Below are 18,438 nucleotides of genomic sequence, written 5' to 3'. Positions count from 1 at the left end.
TTGAGTTTCTGTACTCGTTTATCAGTGCTCCACCTGAAGCCACATACTTCCATGTACTGATGAGGATTCAGCAACTTCTGAAAAAGAATTTGATTTACTGTGGGGTTGATTGGTTTTGTTGCCAGGGATTAGTAACAGGTAAATAGGTAACTGTTTCCTGAAAGGCTCACCATGGCAACTTAAAAGATTATGAATATCAGCATATCATCTCTCAAGAGAATTTGGAAAAGACCCACATTTCTCAGAGGCAGCCAGTATTATTTTTAACACTTACATTTTAATAAATTGTTGTCTGTTTACCCATAATGCACTGTACCATCAAAGGAACTTACCTTCCCACTCATGAGTCCCGAAAACAACATGACACACATTTGATGGACAAGCATGTGGAAGGAAAATCCCATCTCCAAGTTGTGGACTGTATGAAGGTCACACAGTTCTTGAGTGAAAAAAAAAATCTCTCCCTCATTTTCAATCTCCATCTCTCTCTCTCTCTCTCTCTCTCTCTCTCTCTCTCCGTATGTTAGTACTTTGAGAGTTCATTGTAACGCAGACGTGTCAAAGACGAAGAAGTCCCTGGGTGTTGCAGTTTAAAGGTAAGTCGTAATTTATATCCTGTGTCTTATTGTTGTAGTTTTGGCCAGTGCTTAATTTGTAAAATCAGAAGTTGGGGAACACTTTGAGCCTCTGAGAGAGCAGTGTTCCCCCACTCCCAAAAGTGGGGGAACAGCTTTTTTAAGCGGCACCCAAGCTGCCTCACTGCGCAACTCCGAATGGAATGGTTGTGACATCTAGTGTTGTCACGGTACCAAAATTGGGACCCACGGTACGATACCAGTGAAAGTATCACGGTTCTGAGTAGTATCACGATACCACAGCCAAAATGAGGCAGATGTGCCTTTTGTCATTTATGAAAAGATAAATCACTTTTCTATAATACATCAATGATATTTCAATGGAATAAAATACTTATTGACTTATTCATACTTCAAAAACAGCATCAATAAGTGATGAACATAGGGGGGATCAAAATAAAATAAATAAATAAATAAAATAAAAATCAACCAGCCACCCTCCTCCCCTGACAAGTAAAGAGCAGTCCCTTCATAAGTAAAGAACAGTCCCTAAAATGCGGTGAGGTTTGTGGACCGTTACCTGCAAAAAAGAGAAATGTGAATGGCTCGTTTCTCCTCTGACATGTCACATACCTGTGTGCCGCCATGGCTCGGTTGTCCAGGTACTACTGGGCAGTCATGACGCCAACGAAAGAGGAAATTAGGCTACTGGACCTGGAGTCGGACTTCTCTGTCGCTGGTAAGCCGTTATCTTGTGCCGTGGAGCTGCCGTAGGCTATTTGACCGCCGATTTCCTGTCTGTGACCCCCGTTCAACCCACAACCGGCAGGATTCGCCTTTCGTTTCTGCTGCTGGTTGAAATCTGTACTCGCACAGCGTGCTGAATGATTTATTTTGCTGGCAGAAAACTATTTTTAGTCGCAAATGCGAGTAAAATGCTCGCACGTAGAGCTCTGTGGAAAACAAATCACTGCTGACAAGTAAAAAGAAATAAACAATAACTTTCACTGCTCAAAGATACTCACGTCTGGAAAAAAACCCACTACAGCAGCATATTGAGTGCCAGGTGGCCAGCGCGCGCTGTTATTGGATGGCGCATGGACACTCACCCTCTTGCGATTGGACTTTGAACTTATCCCAGTAATCCACAGTAGTGGTACGTGAGGCACTGTAGTACTACGGTACTCCACCCTGCAAGACTAGTGACATCAGCCAATACTGTATGTAGTTTTTAGATGTGAAAAGCTCTAGACCCATGCAAATTAGTTCCGGAATGCACCAGGGCCTTTTCTGAAAAGATCCTGGTATGCGTTTCAGTCCGTTCTGGCTCAAATTAAGCACTGGTTTTGGCCAATGGTTCTATCAGTTATAACATTGTACCCAGTGGTGTAGTTGTAGTTGGTGAGGTGGGTGTGCTACTAAGTAGATAAGTAGGTTACTGAGGAGGACATGGGTATACTTTTCTTTATGCCTTTTTGGCTGATAGTTGGGAATGCTGTAAGAAAAAGAGGTGGGTAGACTCTGTATACCTGCATATACCCCCCATTACGCCACTGATTGTACCCACCAAATCTATGGGAACACAGCAACAGCGAAAGAAACAGCAGATGATCAAACAGGCTGTAAACAAGTTAATAATTTAGCCAGTTTATCTGAACCACTTCATTCTGTGGTATAACAAGAAGTGATAGCACACAACATGTTGGTGATAATTAGGATAGGGTATTGCATTGCTTTGGGATCAAGTATGGTCCTTCTAACTTGTAGAAAGTCAGCAGGCAGACATCTCCATTATTTGTTTAGGAGCTGCTGAGATTGTCACTGTAATGAGAATAGCTGGTCCATCTATACAGGCCACCTTAAATGAGCCTGGTGAGGTTTCAATGGGAGGCTAGCTTCGCTTGCTAACTTTGCTCACTAACTCCGGGGCTAAGTCCTTTAATTTTAATCAGCAAGACACAGGAGCTAGGCTTGGGTCTTTTTGATGACACACTCACCACACACACAATCTGGCACCAAAATGAAGCACCGAAGTCTGCGTTATGATTCAATGGAATAGGTACCGGTAGTGAAGGAACTAGGTTTTGGTACCCAACCCTAATAATTCCCCATCTCGAAAACTGTGTGCATGATCAACTATGGTAAAATTGTTTGGGGAACAACTTTGCTGTTTGCCTTTGCTTGTTCTTACAATAAGTTAGAGTAATCAAATGGATAGTTGATTATGCTACTTGTGTTTCTTGCTCCTTCTGAATTATTTTCAGCAGTGTCACCATATTCCCAGATCTTAGTAATTAACACAAATAAGACCCAAACTGCAAAATGCAAAATACATTAGGAATGGATGTGTTCACCTTCGTGTAACAAATATTAGCAAATTACTTTGCATATGATTTTTTGTCTTTTAAACAGCAAACAAGTGTATATATGTACATACACTATAGTAGGATACGCACAAATGCTGTTTACCCAGCAATCGTCATTAGTATTAGACATTAGCGCTTGTTTCTGTTATGACAATAATAGAAAAACACACACATTAATTTTGATCCTTTTCTGTTTAGATGCTGTCACTGTATAATATGTTTGAGAGCTGCATAGCAAAGTGTTTTGGTCACACCATATAGTCTATGAGTGGAGGAGGATCAGGAAGACGGGGACAGTGCTGGCAGTTTGCTATCCTCTGAGTGCTTATACTGTAGATAGGTACTGGTAATTTGAGTCATCAGGCAGGCAGTATAATTTGCAGTCAATATCATCTAATTAGCACCCTTCAGTTCACATAAATTCCATCTCCCAGAAAACAAATGCGTTGATGTACAAAAATACATTTATTTGAAACAATTTCAAAATGACAGTTTCTTTACCGTAGAAATATCGAAATAAGGATGAAACAGAACATTACTGATGATGCATGCATTGTAGATTTTTGTGCACTGAAGAACATTACAATGCTTATGCCTTCTGAAATATCACGAAAGCAAGATTCTCTTTCATTTTTCAATTATGGATATCCCCTGGATCTGGATCTTACAGTATAATGTGGCATTTAAGATATCAGATGAGACAGCAATTTCCAGTGATCAAAGTGGTGACTGAATGAACAATGAAGAAACATCCCAAAGTGTATGAGTTTCTTTTACTGGTGACAGTTGAAATATGTCTGTGCAGATGTAGACCCTTTATCAGCTGACGTCATCAAAAATATGCGCACGCATGTTGGCAACAGAAGTGGTGTTTTGTCCCAGCCAACCAGACGAGTTGGCACGTCTTAAACAATGAATTAAAGCTGCTACCCGCATTAAAATGTCTGACTCTTGTGTGTTTGGTTGTCAAAATTGATATTCCAACAGCGGACTCAAGTTCTACAGAGTTCTGACAGGATCATTACCATTTCGGAGCAACCCTGTTTTGTTTAACAAGTGACCGTTCTTACTAGTGACTTAGCCGATTGCATTATGGGTGCACGTAATGATGGCCTTTCATTTTACTGCAGCCAATTTTACATCTGTGTTAATTATCTTTGCCAACCATTTACGTAAATTACTACGATAACTTAAAGTGTAAATGACCTGACATGACTTCATCACTCTGATCACTCTAGTCAAATTTGGGTAGCTGAAGAGAGACAATTGTTCCCAGAACTGATTATCAGTAACAGGAAACAGCAGCTTAAGTGACAGGAAACACCTTTTAATGTATTTTGGAAAGCTTGTAGGAATGTCAACTGAGACTGCTTGTTTGTCAGACAATATAAATTGTCATGATGTACAAATCATGAGTAGACCCTCAAACGCTCAGTCCTGTGCTTTGTGTCTCTTTATTCTGCAACACATCAGTTAACATGATCACTTGTTAAACTCAAACAAAGGCAGCGTTCATGGCTGCAAGCTATTGAATGAGTTTGCCACCACTGGACTGCGGACATGATCAAAAATTCTCGCGTTACACTAAAACAGAAACAGAATGTATGTTAGCATAACAACTATATCATGAAGCTCTGAACTACGCTAGCATCACCTAGTTGTTGGTGTCAGAGATGGCAGAGCTCATTGGTGAATGAAATTCTGATCGGCGGTTCAGCTCAGTTCACACAAAGAGAAATGGAAGTGAGGAAATGGCTAAAGTCAAGAGGTTGTGAGATTGAAACAAACTTATCATAAAAGTAAAGATTGTATTTTTAGCCATTGAGCTCTTTGGCAGAAACGTTTGGTAATTGCTTGAGTTATTGTTTGCTAGTGCACGGTAAATATCCTTTGTCCTTTCAGTACTGGGTTGTATTGTGCTAACTGGCTAACTAGCGTCTTGATTCCTACCTGTTGGTCTTCCGGTTTCCCTTTTTGAATGACAGAACACAACTAGTGTGGAGTGTTATTTCCTCTCACGCAGGCGCAAAACGTACATGCTAGTTGGCTGTTGGCAGTAGACTTTGTGGTGTGTTCAGTGTAACTTTGTAGCAGAGACAAAGGCTCTGCGAGGTTCTGCAGTAGTTGGCCTTTGTCGCCACTAGTTCTTTGATGTCTGATTTGGTTTGCTGGGCCTTTAGATACACAACTCAAATTCTGTATCTTGGTATTTGACATTATTTACATTACCAAAGATAACACTGTTGTAAGCATCTGTTAACTTGTATGCTGGTAATTCCTTGCTGGTGTACATGCTAGGTTTCTCTATCAAATTCTAGCGTGTATTCTGCCACTGAGTATTGGGCCTCTTGCTTATGTCTGGTATCCACTCACTAACAGCACACAGATCTGGAAGTTGGTCACCATCTGTCAATGTCAATTTGTTTAAGTAGCATTTGTGATCCTTGGTGCATAGCTTCACAAGACATTGCACCCAACCATACATCTGTTGCCATATTGCGTGTGCAGACTTATGTACGTCATGATTGTTTACAAACTGTAGAAGGGTCTATAAAGCACGACATTGTCAGTAGCTATTCTTTTGTTTTCTTTACAGACTTTTAAAGAGTACCAAGTTCTTACACACCAACAGCTGCTACAAAGTATTATGGCCTGGCTATGAACAAGTGTATTCATCATACATTCTTTACAATCTCAAAGGGTCCAAGTGGAAAAAAAGAAAAGAAATACACTAAAAGTATGGTTTTAGTTGTGCTCAGCACAAACTTTCTGATAGTTCTTTTTCTGTTTCTCCTAATCCTGTTTTGCTAATAAGACTCAGAACAACTACGGCATTGTGACACCATCAAAGCCCCCAACCGAAGTAAATCCAGCCAAGCAAACAACCCTTTGCTTATGACATGTGTTGAATACAACAAAGCTACAAAACAATGTTTGTTCAGTGTGTTTTCTGTCTGCAGTAACAAGACTTGGCTTGGCTGTTTGGTTTGAGATGAGAACGCTTTGTTCGAGGTAATGCATATGTGATGTGACAGCTTATATCTTTGTACAGTGTTCCCCTGCCCCTCGCTTCTCCTGCAAGTGCTGTTTATTTGAGTTGAGCATTGTGGGAAAGCTCTGCATGGGGTGTCCTCTGCTCAGCTGTCCAGCTTTCTCTGATTATTGTCATGTTGGATACCAGGAAGCCTACGGGAGTCAACCCGAGGCCACTCAGTTCGCTTTTGTAGGCCCAGATAACACAGCGCTAGTGGAGAGTTGCATGCTGGGAGGACGCTACTCCCTCATTTCAAACTAAATGCAAAGCAATGAGTCAAGTGTTGGGTTGTAAAATGAGCCTGATGGCACCAGGGAGAGTGGATTAATTACATCAACCCAGCCCGGTTGCACTGTGTCTGCTCTGTTCGTACACTGTGTGATGTTTAAATGAACACAAACTGCTCCACTCTCAATATTTAGAGGCAATATTCTGTTGTTTTTTTTTCTTCAAATGAAGGAAAGGCTTGTGAGACTACTTAAGCCGTCAAATATAAAACACTCCCCTAAGCTGCATGGAGAAGACACCCCAAAACCCTGAGCAAGGGACCAAATGAGAAACACTGCACTGAAGGGGTTCATTCCAAGTTACTGTTATATCCATGCATAAACAAAATGATAATAAAGTAATACATCTGATCATAAAGAATTTTGGATATTCTCTGTTCCATATAGCATGGGCAATGATACATCCTCTGAAATACCTAGATTCTGTCGTCCTTCTTAGAGTTGGGTTTTGATAGCATTAGGTGTAGCCTTAAAGATGTGTGAGAAACCTGGATTAATTAATCACTAAAACTCAAAGATTCAGTTCAAATCTGTAACCACCCTTTAAGGCAGAAACACTGCCGATTTTAGCGGACGTCTAATTAATGTTGTAGCAACTTGGAAATGAGATGAGCAGCTGAAGATACGAAATGTTGATTAAGTGTATTTGATGCACTGCTTGTAACCTAGTTACTGTGCACACTTTACTTTTTTACAAGCTACTTGGTCTAATTACTGGAGGTCCCAAGTTCTGATTATTAAGTTAACAAGCTTTAATATTGATAAGGAATGCATGAATGTTTAACTGGGAGTATCAAGGCCCAAACACATTGAAAGCCATTACTGATGCGCCTCAAGTGATGTGTGTCAATTGATGCTCCAGAAGAAGTAGCCAAAAGAAAATGTTCGCATTGCACACTTCTGCAAACAACAAATATGTTACATTTGCACGTTTCATTCGTGCCATATTATTGTTTCTAAAGTGACGTAGTATAAAAGCTGACTTATCATTGGGAGGTGGACTGGGTAGTGGATGGCATGTCACATTGGCAAGACGCCTGCCAAGCTGCAGACCACTGTTCCAGACCAACAAACAACATAACCAGTAATCTTTAATCAACACATTGCAGCGTTTCCCAGTGGTGTCCCAGCCACTAAATGTGGGTGTGTTAAGCTACAATGTGACCTTTTCCTAACCATAATCAAGTGGTTTTTGTGCCTTAACAGAACCTTTCACTACAGCGTTTCTGAGAACTGTTCAATGCATGACCTACAAAATAATGTACAAATGACCATATCTGTGATTTGTAGAAACACTCAATGGGAACATTTTTTCTGGCAACTGGGTTGCCATGGTGCACTGCAAGTATCAGTTTTGAAATGCCAACACCACAGAACCATTATTATATAAATAGGTCTTTATCTGAGAAAATAAAACATAAATATCGGCTAGAGCCAGCTAAAGACGTCAAGTGTGCTAATGTCACAAATGTTTTGAACATTACTCTTGCAAGGTGATAAAACAAGACCAAGGACCTTTTCACACCTGAAAGTCAGAACCCATTTGATCCGGTTAGTTGTGGTTTCACACTGCAATGATGCTATCGCAAGAACTATACATCACATACCTACACCCTGACATCACCTACGCAACCTGCTACTCCCTACTTGACACTGTAGACACGCTTTGCTGTAGGAGCCACAGATTTTATTTGTGGACCAACTGAAACCTCACTGTAAATTCACTACCATGAGACAAATTTACTGCTAATTTTCCTCTCTGCTCTGAGCACATTTACTCTCCATCTCTCTTTCTCTGTCTTTACACTGAGCTATGCCTTAAAGGAGCTAGGCTACTAAGAACTTCCTGTAATTGGTCCGAAAGTCCAAACCATCCAAAAATGGCTTTCAGATATAAATGACCATGATTCCCTTTGACCCAGACTGAGACCTCCTCTTTTCGTCAGACTAAGGTTTGGCTATTCAGTCCTGACTGTAGTCCAGGGGAGGTTTCTCACCTTTAACTTTGGTTTAGATGAAACTGAAAATTCTGAAAGTCTGGACCAAATGAGGTAGGTGTGAAAGGGCCCTAAGAGTCTACAGCCATTCCTGCAGTTCTGTGAGGCTGTACTTACAACAGCTGGGCTTTGAACCAATAGCCAATGAAAAATATGCAAACATGCTCAGTGTTTACATGTTTACCATCTCACTTTAGCTTGTTATCATCTTAACATTTGCTAATTAGCACTAAACACAAATTAGCCTACAGCTGAGACTGATTGTAATGTTTTTAGTTTTGCAGGTGTTTGGTCATAAATCAAAGAGTTGGATGAATAGAAGTTCTGACCTGATACTGGTGCTATGTAAAAAGTGAAGAGATCATCAAGGTTTAGAGCATATCTTGAGGGGAACATAAATATCAGAATCATTTCATTACAACCCATCCAGTAGTTGCTGACACATTCCAATTAAAACCACTATGTAAATCTCATGGTGGCAAAACATTATATGTCAGAGAATCACAAGGGTCATTTCAGTTCATACTCTAAGCACCATGAATGTCCATTCACAGTTTCATAGCAATCTATTCAGTAGTTAATATGTTTCCATATTTTCAATGGACCAATTGATTAACAGACAGACTAAAAGACCTTAAATGTAAGGGGCCTGACACACCAAGACAACAGTCGGCCAGTGGTTAATGGTCGGCCATTAGTGAACGCCTGTCACCCCAGCATTTGGGGTGTGTCCCGCACCATTGGCCATCTTTGGCCCTTGTTGGCTATATTTTTGATGATTCAGCATGCTGAGTCAGTGTCAGAAATTGCAGAGTCCTGTCAGTGAATGAAGTCACTCTGATTGGCAGTTCAGCTCAGAGCACAAGCAGAGAAACGGAATTGAGCAAAGTATTGTTTTGTGTTATTGTTTGGAAGTGCACAGTAAATATGCTTTGTTCTTTCAACATCAGGTTGTGTTGTTGATGCGCTAACTGGCTAACTAGTGTCTTGAATCTGTTCTGTTGGTCTTTTGGATTCCCTTTTTGAGGGACAAATACAGACTACCTCGGCCTCCTGGTACTGTATAAAGAGTTATTTCCTCTCATGTAGGCACAGAATGTACGTGCTAGATGGCTGTTGATCGTAGCCTTTATGTGTGTTTAAGCACAACATCTTGGCCAAGACAGAGAAGACTTGAGGCAATGCAGCAGTAAGCTTTTAAAACTGCTAGTTCTTTGAAGTCTGTTTGGTGTATCTGGGCCTTAAGAAGAACAAGAACTGAATCCTGCTATCGGAACCCAACCCTTTGCCTACTGGTATTTTAGAGGATATACACATTTAGTATTCTGGAACAAATATCATCATGGTTTTCCCAGCATGTCAGTTTTGTGAATTTGATCTCTGGTAGCTACAGTTTGAAACTACCCGTAGTGACTGATTCAGCTTTTGTTCTGATGCGAAATCAGAGCTATTAGAGCCTTGTCTTGGTAGAAAAATGTGATGAAAAGATGACAAATAATGTTTGGCTCAGATAGTTTAAAAACTGTCATCTGTGTAAAAATGTCTGAATTCTGTTGATGCCTATATGTTTAATGAAAATATAAACATATTGATCATGATCATGTTGATCCTTTTCATTCCATTTCCAGGGAAATGGTGGGAAGTTAAATCTATAATATGCCATTAAAGTTCTACCTGCATTAACAGATAGACCCTTTCTACTAGATACATATCGCCCGACAGCAACTGAACAAAATGAGAGAGCAAAACAGAAGTCTGGGCAAAATCAGTTGGGCTCTTTTGATGATTGATTAGAAAATAACTATTTACAACACTTGCTTATCTACAACACAGAAATCGTGTCCTCAATAAGAACATGCACAAGTCAAGGACCTTAGCAAAACAAAGTTGAGTTCTTTAAGTAATGTTTGACTTTTAACACACGTTCAAAAACAGATCGTTGTCAGATCCGTCGTCGCCATGGTACTCAAGACTACGAGCATGTAGAAAGTAATAATATATACATTTAACAGAACAGATGATAATATTGTACATTTCAATAATATTCCCTGTTTGATTGAAGACTCAGACATTATAGTCTATATATAGGCAGAAATGATTTTCAAAGCAAACTCCTTAGGAAATTTACATAACTCTTCATAGGTTCTGACGAAAGATTTTTCACTCTGCAAATGTCATTATGTAGCTTATACATCCACAAAACTGAATAAGTTTTGCCAGTAATTACAATGATCTCATTGAGTAAATTGACATTTGCTGCATGGATGTTGTTGAACGAGGCGTCCGTGCAAGTCTGTATAAATGAGGTCCCTTAGAAAACTATTAACATCAGTTGTGTTGAGAATTACAAAACAGAAAAAGAGAACCCCCGACACTGTAATACTTCGCTCTGTACATAAACTGTTGCTCTCCGGCTTTACACACTAGTACAGTTTGGAATCTCCCTTGTGCTCTCGCAGGCATTTCCAACTCCCCCTGAGCAGAAACAGATGAAACACAAGAAGAAAAACAAGCAAAGAACAAAGACAGTTAGTACTGTAGTCTGTGTCGGCACTTTAGTGCCTGTAAAACAAATAACTTCTCTGACATTGACACCTCATGTTAATTACTGAAATGTTGTTTTATCAAAGGCTCTGAAGCTGTTACATTGCAAAGAAGTTAGAAAGTAAGCCATTATGAAAATTTGTCTTTTTAATATGATACCTTTAGCAGGATGAATGGAGAAATACAGAGTGAATAGGCTACATTTCTGTTTTGATAGGTATTATTTATAGGCATGACAGAAGCTGTTAATTCCAGCTCAGTAGTTTAAATGAATCAATGTACAGTTTAAAGGGGAACTACACTGATTTTACACATATGATGTCATCACAGGCCATTGGGGTTATTTCGGCTTGGTTTTGGACACCACAAATTTGTGAGAAAGCCTGCTAGCAAAGTATGTGTGTTGAATTTGAAAGTTGTGGGTTTTTACTGGGCAGGTTGTAATAAAAGACAGTCTTGAGTTATGGGAAATGTAGTGTCCAGTGATTCTGGAGCTGGACCCAAATTAGGGACTAAAAATGAGGATATCTTTCCTCTGCTGCACTGATTATGATCATTCCTTTTAAAATATGTCTCCCCTCACTTTATGGAAGCGCAACACTAAATCACTGTAGCACCCCTTTAGTAATTTAATATTGCCGCAATCCATTGTACTTGGAACGATAAAAAAAAAAAAAAAAAAAGGACTTTCGACACAGAAAAGTGGAACAGTTATTAAAGTCAGAGTTTCAAGTCGGAAACTCTGGTTAGATTCATCCAGCCCGAGTTTGCTGATATAAACACACTTGAAATCACAGCAACATGGTGGCTGTGGAAGTTCAAACTATTTTGCTTGGCAGCTGTTTACACATTTTTTCAATGGTATTTTATTAAGCGAGCAAGACAGCAAGACGAGCAAGACAGTTGTCCTACTTTACACACTGTTCCTCTTCACTAATGCGCTGTGGTAATTGACCTTAGTCGATTGACTAAGGTCAATTACCACAGCGCATTAGTGAAGAGAAGCAGTGGGCGCAGGGTGTTCTCTGATACCCGTGCCGAAATGGTGCCTGACCTGATGCTTAAAAAACTAACAGGAAAAAAAAAGCACAAAACTACGGTCAAGGACATTAAGGAACTGCTTATTTATTGCAAAGGCAAATTTGAATATGAAATTGAATAATATATTACCTCTGACAGTTTAAAGTAGATGTATAGATAGGACTTAATACAAAACACTTTCAACAAATTTACGTAACCTAACCCAACTACAATAATTTTATACCTAATAACAGTTACTGGACTAATAACAACAAAAGACATTTTGAGTTGGATTAATAATTGTCTTCCTATTTCGGGAGACACTCAGCAGCCAGGCATTTCTCCATTTTCTGTTTGGGAGCAGCTGAGATTGTGACTATAATCACAATAGTTGGTCTGTCGTAACTGAGCCTGGTCAGGTTCCAATAGAAGGCGAACTTTGCATACTAACTTTGGGGCTAACACCCTTTAATAAGCAGATGGCAGGCAAGAGACATGGACTTGCCTTGTTTCTAAAGCAGTTGCAGCATTTTATTCACTGACAACCTAAACTGTACACACACTGCACTGCCACATGTACTCTCTACTCCGGTCACCATAGCCTCACTGTCAAGTCAGCAGCACACATATGTTCTCCTTCTCTTGTTCGACTGCACAAAGGCACCGGAAACCGCACTGCGACCACTATGACCTCTGTTGGTACCGGCCGTATAGATTTTCAGTACTCAACCTTACTTTAGATGCTTGTAAAGCTCTGACAGAGACTTGCCATACAAACATTAGTCTGCTGCGGGTGCTTGTGTTTTCCTGACCAGATGCATGGATACGCATTTAGATCAGAAGTCAGGAACACCGACTCGAAATTATCAACTTCCAACTTGCAATGGATTGCAGCATATGCCTTTGAGGGATGCAAATAAGTATTAATTTTAATATCAAATTATTTTCCTGATTTATCAACTAATTATTTGGTCTTTAGAAGTCCAAAACCCAAAGATAGTCAGTATGCTGTTAAAGAACGTAAAGAAAAGCAGCAAATCCTCTAAATTTTGAAGTTCCATAGCACTTCTAATGGTAAAAACTCAAAACTGTACCTACTATATACTACTGTTCCTCCCAGACTGTGGAACAGTCAGAACCCTCACTACTAAATCTTCCTCTTCTGCTATCATTTTTAAATCTTGCCTTTTTTCTTTAAGCTTGTGGGAACACATTTGTTAATCAAGTTACATATTTTCTTCTATTATATTATGTTTGTCTAGTGTATTTTTAAACTGTGGAATTATTGTAATTTTATGTATTTTTAGCTTCTTAATATAGCACTCTAATCAGCATTTATTATTATATTTTCCCATTCAGTATGTAAAACAACCTCTTATACCACCGTCAAGCCGAGCTGCTACGTGATTTCATAACTGACTGAATCTACTCTGTGGATGATTATGGGTTGTATGCAAAAAAATAACAATGGGTGTTGAGCTGAAAAAAAAAAAAAAATTAAAAAATTCAGCTGGAAATAAGGCGGAATACTGATGGCCTTGGTGCTTGGGGGTGTCCACAACTGTGTAAGACTTGTTTCATTTCTCTATAGTTATTCTGAATTTTAACACCTACGTCAGACTCAGCTTTCTAAGAGTCAAATCATCCAGGAACTGCACTTGCCAGATGACCTGTACTGCCTTCTCTTGGTAAAGCTGCAAAACAGACTCTGTGCATCATATAAGGTCAAAGCGAGCATGCAGTATTCAGGCAGTTTGCTTTTTGTTATTTCGTGCTGGATTGAAATATTCTTTTTAAGTAAGTCATATTGTAACCCAATAGTTAAGTGATTAAGGCTGCTGCCTCGGCACTGTCTCTGGCCTTTGGAATCCCGAGGCCGCATGCTTAAACATGTTGGTTGTATTAATTATTCATTGTTCTCAGTACTGCAAGCCTTGCTGGAATCTATTCTTTACTATGTTAAAACCCGTCCAGGACTGTCTCTACTCTGCGGCTCCCTCTGCTTTCCTTTTCTTTGAATAATTAAAAATGCTATAAGGAGATTAAGTTGCCAATTTTCTGGTTAAAAATAATTCAAATTCAATAGCTAAAGTATGCCTGGGGGGTGAATCTGCACATTTACGCTGTGTGGTGCCATGCTGACTTTCACTCCAAACCATCTCCAAAAGCAGAGAAACACATCCTTTCTCAGATCAGGACATCAACATCCCTCTCGAGCAATGTTTTTACAGGTAACAGTAGAGATGTCAATTTTGGTTTGTTTTGTTACTGAATTGAGTTATTTTTTTTTAATAAAAAATGCAAAAAAACCTAAAATACAAGGCTTTTCCTTTTGGTCCTGCACTCCATTGACTCAGTGAGCTTTTGCTCCTCAACCAAAGCTCTATCTGTTTACAGGAAGTGACATTTTAATATTTTGTGATGTAAATGTCTTGCCTTTGATTTTATTTTCTGTTGGCTTTGCTGACAGCCAGCCAGCTGGCTGCATTAACATGTGGAAATGTAGCACCGACTGCCCACCCTCTGGTCTCCACTGGTTAGGTAACGTTGGCATTGGCCACCCACGTCAGGTGGGAGCTAAGTTAGCTGGTGGTGCACCTCATTTACGATAATCACTGGCAACGCTGTGCTGGTGGCGGGACAACATTGCTGCGCACACATGGTGCCCACCCTCAAGTCTATCCCCACGTCACCCTGGTGAGTAAGCAGCTTCATTTTGAGCTGCAAAACCCTTTTAGCATTGCTAACCATGTTAGCACCAGTAGCCATGCTGACACTGCTAATGTTGCTAGCAGTGATGCTAAAGGGGGTTTGCAGCTTAAAACTGAGCCGAGACTGAAAACTGAGCACAAAGTAGGGATGCACAATATTGAAATTTTTGCCGATATCCGATATGCCAATCTAAAACAACTTATTCAGCCGATAACCAATACTGATATCCATAAATCCACTTTTGTCCTTCCAAATTTTCGTGATCATCAAGTCTCTTCTGGAGTGGAATTAACATCATATTAAGCATGTATAATGTTATTGTGATGGCCCACCAGCAGATGGACACATGAAATACAATGCTTTTCAATGTATGTAATACTCTATCGTTGTGCAAAATAAGAAGAAGCATTTTGGCCGATTATGATAGCTCACTTTAAAGCCGATATTGGCCAATACCAATGACGCACCAATATTATCGGAACGTCGGCCAATTCTGATAGTTCATTTTAAAGCCAGTATAAGCCAATACCAATGACATGCCGATATCATTGTGCATCCCCAGCACAAAAAGTTCACAACAACACTGTTGGGTCAGGATAGTGTTACTAATGGTAATCGTCAAACAAGCAGCGCCACTAGTTGGTTCACAACCGACCCAGGGTGATATTAGCTACCTAGTTGAGACCACACGGTCGGCAGTGGGCACTCTGTTTCCTCATGTTAATGTGGCTAGCCGGCTGTCTATCTCCCACCTGATCTGAGTGGTGCGTAGTGCAGTTAACTGCATCCGCTGTGACATGCAGAACTGGTCAAAAATATTCTCACCAATTATGGTTAACCATTGACATCCCTAGTTAACAGTAATGTCAGCAAGAAACATTTTGATTCCAAACATCATTTAATGTGAATATGACAGCTCAAAACTTACTTTTGACCCTGGCATCCAGTTCCTTCTCCATGAGTTCTTTGGATGTGGAGAACTCACTCAGAGTGATTTTAGGCGTGCTGTCGCCCGGGCCAACTGAGCCAATCATCTCCTGCTCCTTCTCCTGGTTCACCTCAGCATATATGTTGATCCAAGGTATTTTTCTAAAGGTTTCCAAAAGAAGGGATTGACAAATGAGTCTCAAAATGATGTTAGAAAAGTATCGAATGGCAACATTTTTCTGGAAAATAAATGAAACAATCTTTCGCTGAATGAAAGCAAAAACTTTTTTTGTTGTGAGTCATTATTTTCACAACTCTAACTAAGGTAGTTTTACCTAATTGGCTTACTTTGAGATGACAAGCGCTTCTCTGTAACCTCAAACACAGTAGTTCTGTTTACTCGTGCTCTGGGCATTCCAACTTTCAAAGTTGTCCTGACTATAATTATACCTCAGTAACTAATCTATAGGCAAATTACAGTAACACTGGTATCTTTTCCCATCTGCATTTATAACACCTAATATACATCTTTATTGAGTCACTATCCAATTTATTTCCAATTACTATTCATTTTGGTTATTAATTGCTCTGTTTTGTCAACTGTGAGATTTCTTGAAAAATGCATCCTCTTTAGACTAATGGGAAAAAATTCATATCCATAATTAATGACAGCTTTTCCATTTCCCTCCGAGTTTTCAAGAGAATAATTTTGAGTATGAATAATTTATTCAGCAAATAACAGCCGAGGCACAGCAACCGCATATTAAACCATTTAATGGTCGTTTTCTCTGCATTTTATCACTGATTGGTACATGTGCCTCATGCATTGGAATCCCGCTAGACAACCTCTAGGGGGACTTGTCAAATCAAATTTCCAAACACGACTGATTGATTGGTCCAGACTGTGCTCATCTGGTATCATCAATAATAGATAATATGGTAATAGATATATACTAGGTTTCTGTATGATATGTGCAGCAGGTGGAAGTAATCACAGACGTGTGTACCTCTTGAATTTGTAGATGAGGAACACTGCTAGGCCCAGGAACACCACTGATAGCAGCATCAGCATAGCCGAGCTGCTGTGTCTGGGGTTGGAGTCCACCAAGGGTGCTGTGGGAGCGGGAGAGAGGACAGGGAATATCATTACTTGTCTGCCTTTCTGTTTGTTTGGTTTCAACTTCTACCACAACCTGCCAAGAGTAGCCATTTGGGTAACTGTGATGTAAAGTAATGCACATCATCCCTGGTATAAGTGCAGTAAGTAGGCCTATGTAAAGTAAGGTTATTGGAAGTCCTAATCGTATAGTCACTCATTCGTTTTCTGTAACCACTTATGCTGTTAGGGGTCACGGGGGGGCTGAAGCTGACATTGGGCGACAGGCGGGGTACACCCTGGACAGGTCACCAGACTATCACAGTGTTGACACACAGAGACGGACAACCATTCACACTCACATTCACACCTACGGGCAATTTAGAGTTACCAGTTAACCTGCATGTCTTTGGACTGTGGGAGGAAGCTGGAGTACCCTGAGAAAACCTTGCTAACACAGGGAGAACATGCAAACTCCGCACAGAAGGGCTCCCCCACCCCGCGTTCAAACCCCCTTGCTGTGAGGTAACAATGCTAACCACTGTATCATCCTGCCACCTTAATGTGTTATAATATGTACATATTATGTTTGTAATATATTTTAGCTAGTTTAGCATTTGGCTACATCTGGTGTATTTACATGTATCAGTATAATGCCTTTTTAAATCATGTAGTTTGGAAGATACTGTGTCCCTGCCCTTTGCTCTGATTATTGCCCTGTATTGTTATTTAATCCTATGTGGTGAGACCAAAGACAATAAACTTTCCTACATTATAACATGTTAAGTAAAGCAATTTAAAACATAAAATGACAAAACCTAAAACCCTAATCACATATTACGGGTATCACAACAGCGGTTATTATCTGTCTTTGTTAACCCAGGGCTTCTTCATCAGGCTCTGTGCACGTTCCCATAAAAGGGGGTGTTTGACATCATCCTCCTACAGCACAAAAAGAACAATTGTGTGCTACATACTTCAGTCAAAAGAAACAGGTGGTTATTATTGATAACTATCAAGAGTGTATAAAAAAATATTAAAGCAAAAGAAACACTGTTGCTGTAAATAATGCAAGAGAGGCTTACTGGCAGAAAATTGCCAGTTGTATAGATCTGAAAGTTAATATATTTATTTCTGACGTGACAACTGCACACTCAACATTACTGTCCAACAATGAAGGATAGGTAGGAATCATTTAATTTATGGCTGAATCACAATGAAATTAATTTTGTTGATTGCCTATTATCTGTGATAACTACCAATAGACTAATGCATGTTCTAATGTGTGTGTTCTGTTAGCTGTAACCAGCAGTGTGAAGCAGACTATGCTTGCTGTGCCTTCATCATACTTTCAGTGTATGGATGAAACGCAGTGTGAAATTTAAAGTGTTAATATTACCTAAAGCTCCACCATACTACACAAGTGACAAAAATAATTTTCATGTTTCTCTAAGGCTCCAGTGGTGATATGTAGGTGCTATCTGCTGCATTTATGACCCCAGAGAATCCTGTATGCTACCTTGGGCTGAACAATATATCTTATTTTTTTTTTTTAAATTATAATCACAATGTTTACTTGTAAAGTAAACACATTGCAAAAGACCACAATTTTGCACTTGGGATATACTAACACTGAATTAAATTACACTCTTTCTGTAGGTGCTGTTTTTGTCTGATATGTGTCATGCAGTTAACTCTCTGGCCAATCAGACAGAGCTCTTGCCATTGTGAGATCTCTATACACTCTCCCTCCAAAGAGAACCTTTTTTTTCCCAAGCCGTAACTCTCAACATAAACTCCTCCCTCCTGTTCTTCCTGAATATAACTTCCTCTGAAGCAAGCGATCTAGCCAGGTTAGATGAGAGCCACCTTTCCTTGCT

The 18,438-nt window shown here is 39.8% G+C and overlaps 1 protein-coding gene across 1 annotated transcript in view; it reads right to left on the bottom strand.

Annotated features, from left to right (window-relative positions):
* Window positions 1–3,391: 3,391 nt before the first annotated feature.
* sorcs3 (sortilin related VPS10 domain containing receptor 3) overlaps window positions 3,392–18,438 on the bottom strand; it is a 314,383-nt gene continuing 299,336 nt past the window's right edge. The window contains exons 25-27 of the mRNA XM_049571881.1: window positions 16,470–16,575; window positions 15,464–15,624; window positions 3,392–10,734 (exon numbers count right to left, since the gene is read on the bottom strand). Coding sequence (XP_049427838.1) covers window positions 10,676–10,734; window positions 15,464–15,624; window positions 16,470–16,575 — 326 coding nt within the window. The 3' untranslated portion in view covers window positions 3,392–10,675. The remainder of the gene's footprint in view (window positions 10,735–15,463; window positions 15,625–16,469; window positions 16,576–18,438) is intronic.

Source organism: Epinephelus fuscoguttatus, linkage group LG3, assembly GCF_011397635.1.
Source record: "Epinephelus fuscoguttatus linkage group LG3, E.fuscoguttatus.final_Chr_v1".
Classification (NCBI taxonomy): domain Eukaryota; kingdom Metazoa; phylum Chordata; class Actinopteri; order Perciformes; family Serranidae; genus Epinephelus; species Epinephelus fuscoguttatus.
Note: the sequence above shows the minus strand (reverse complement) of the source record. Positions and strands in the feature narration are given on the sequence as shown.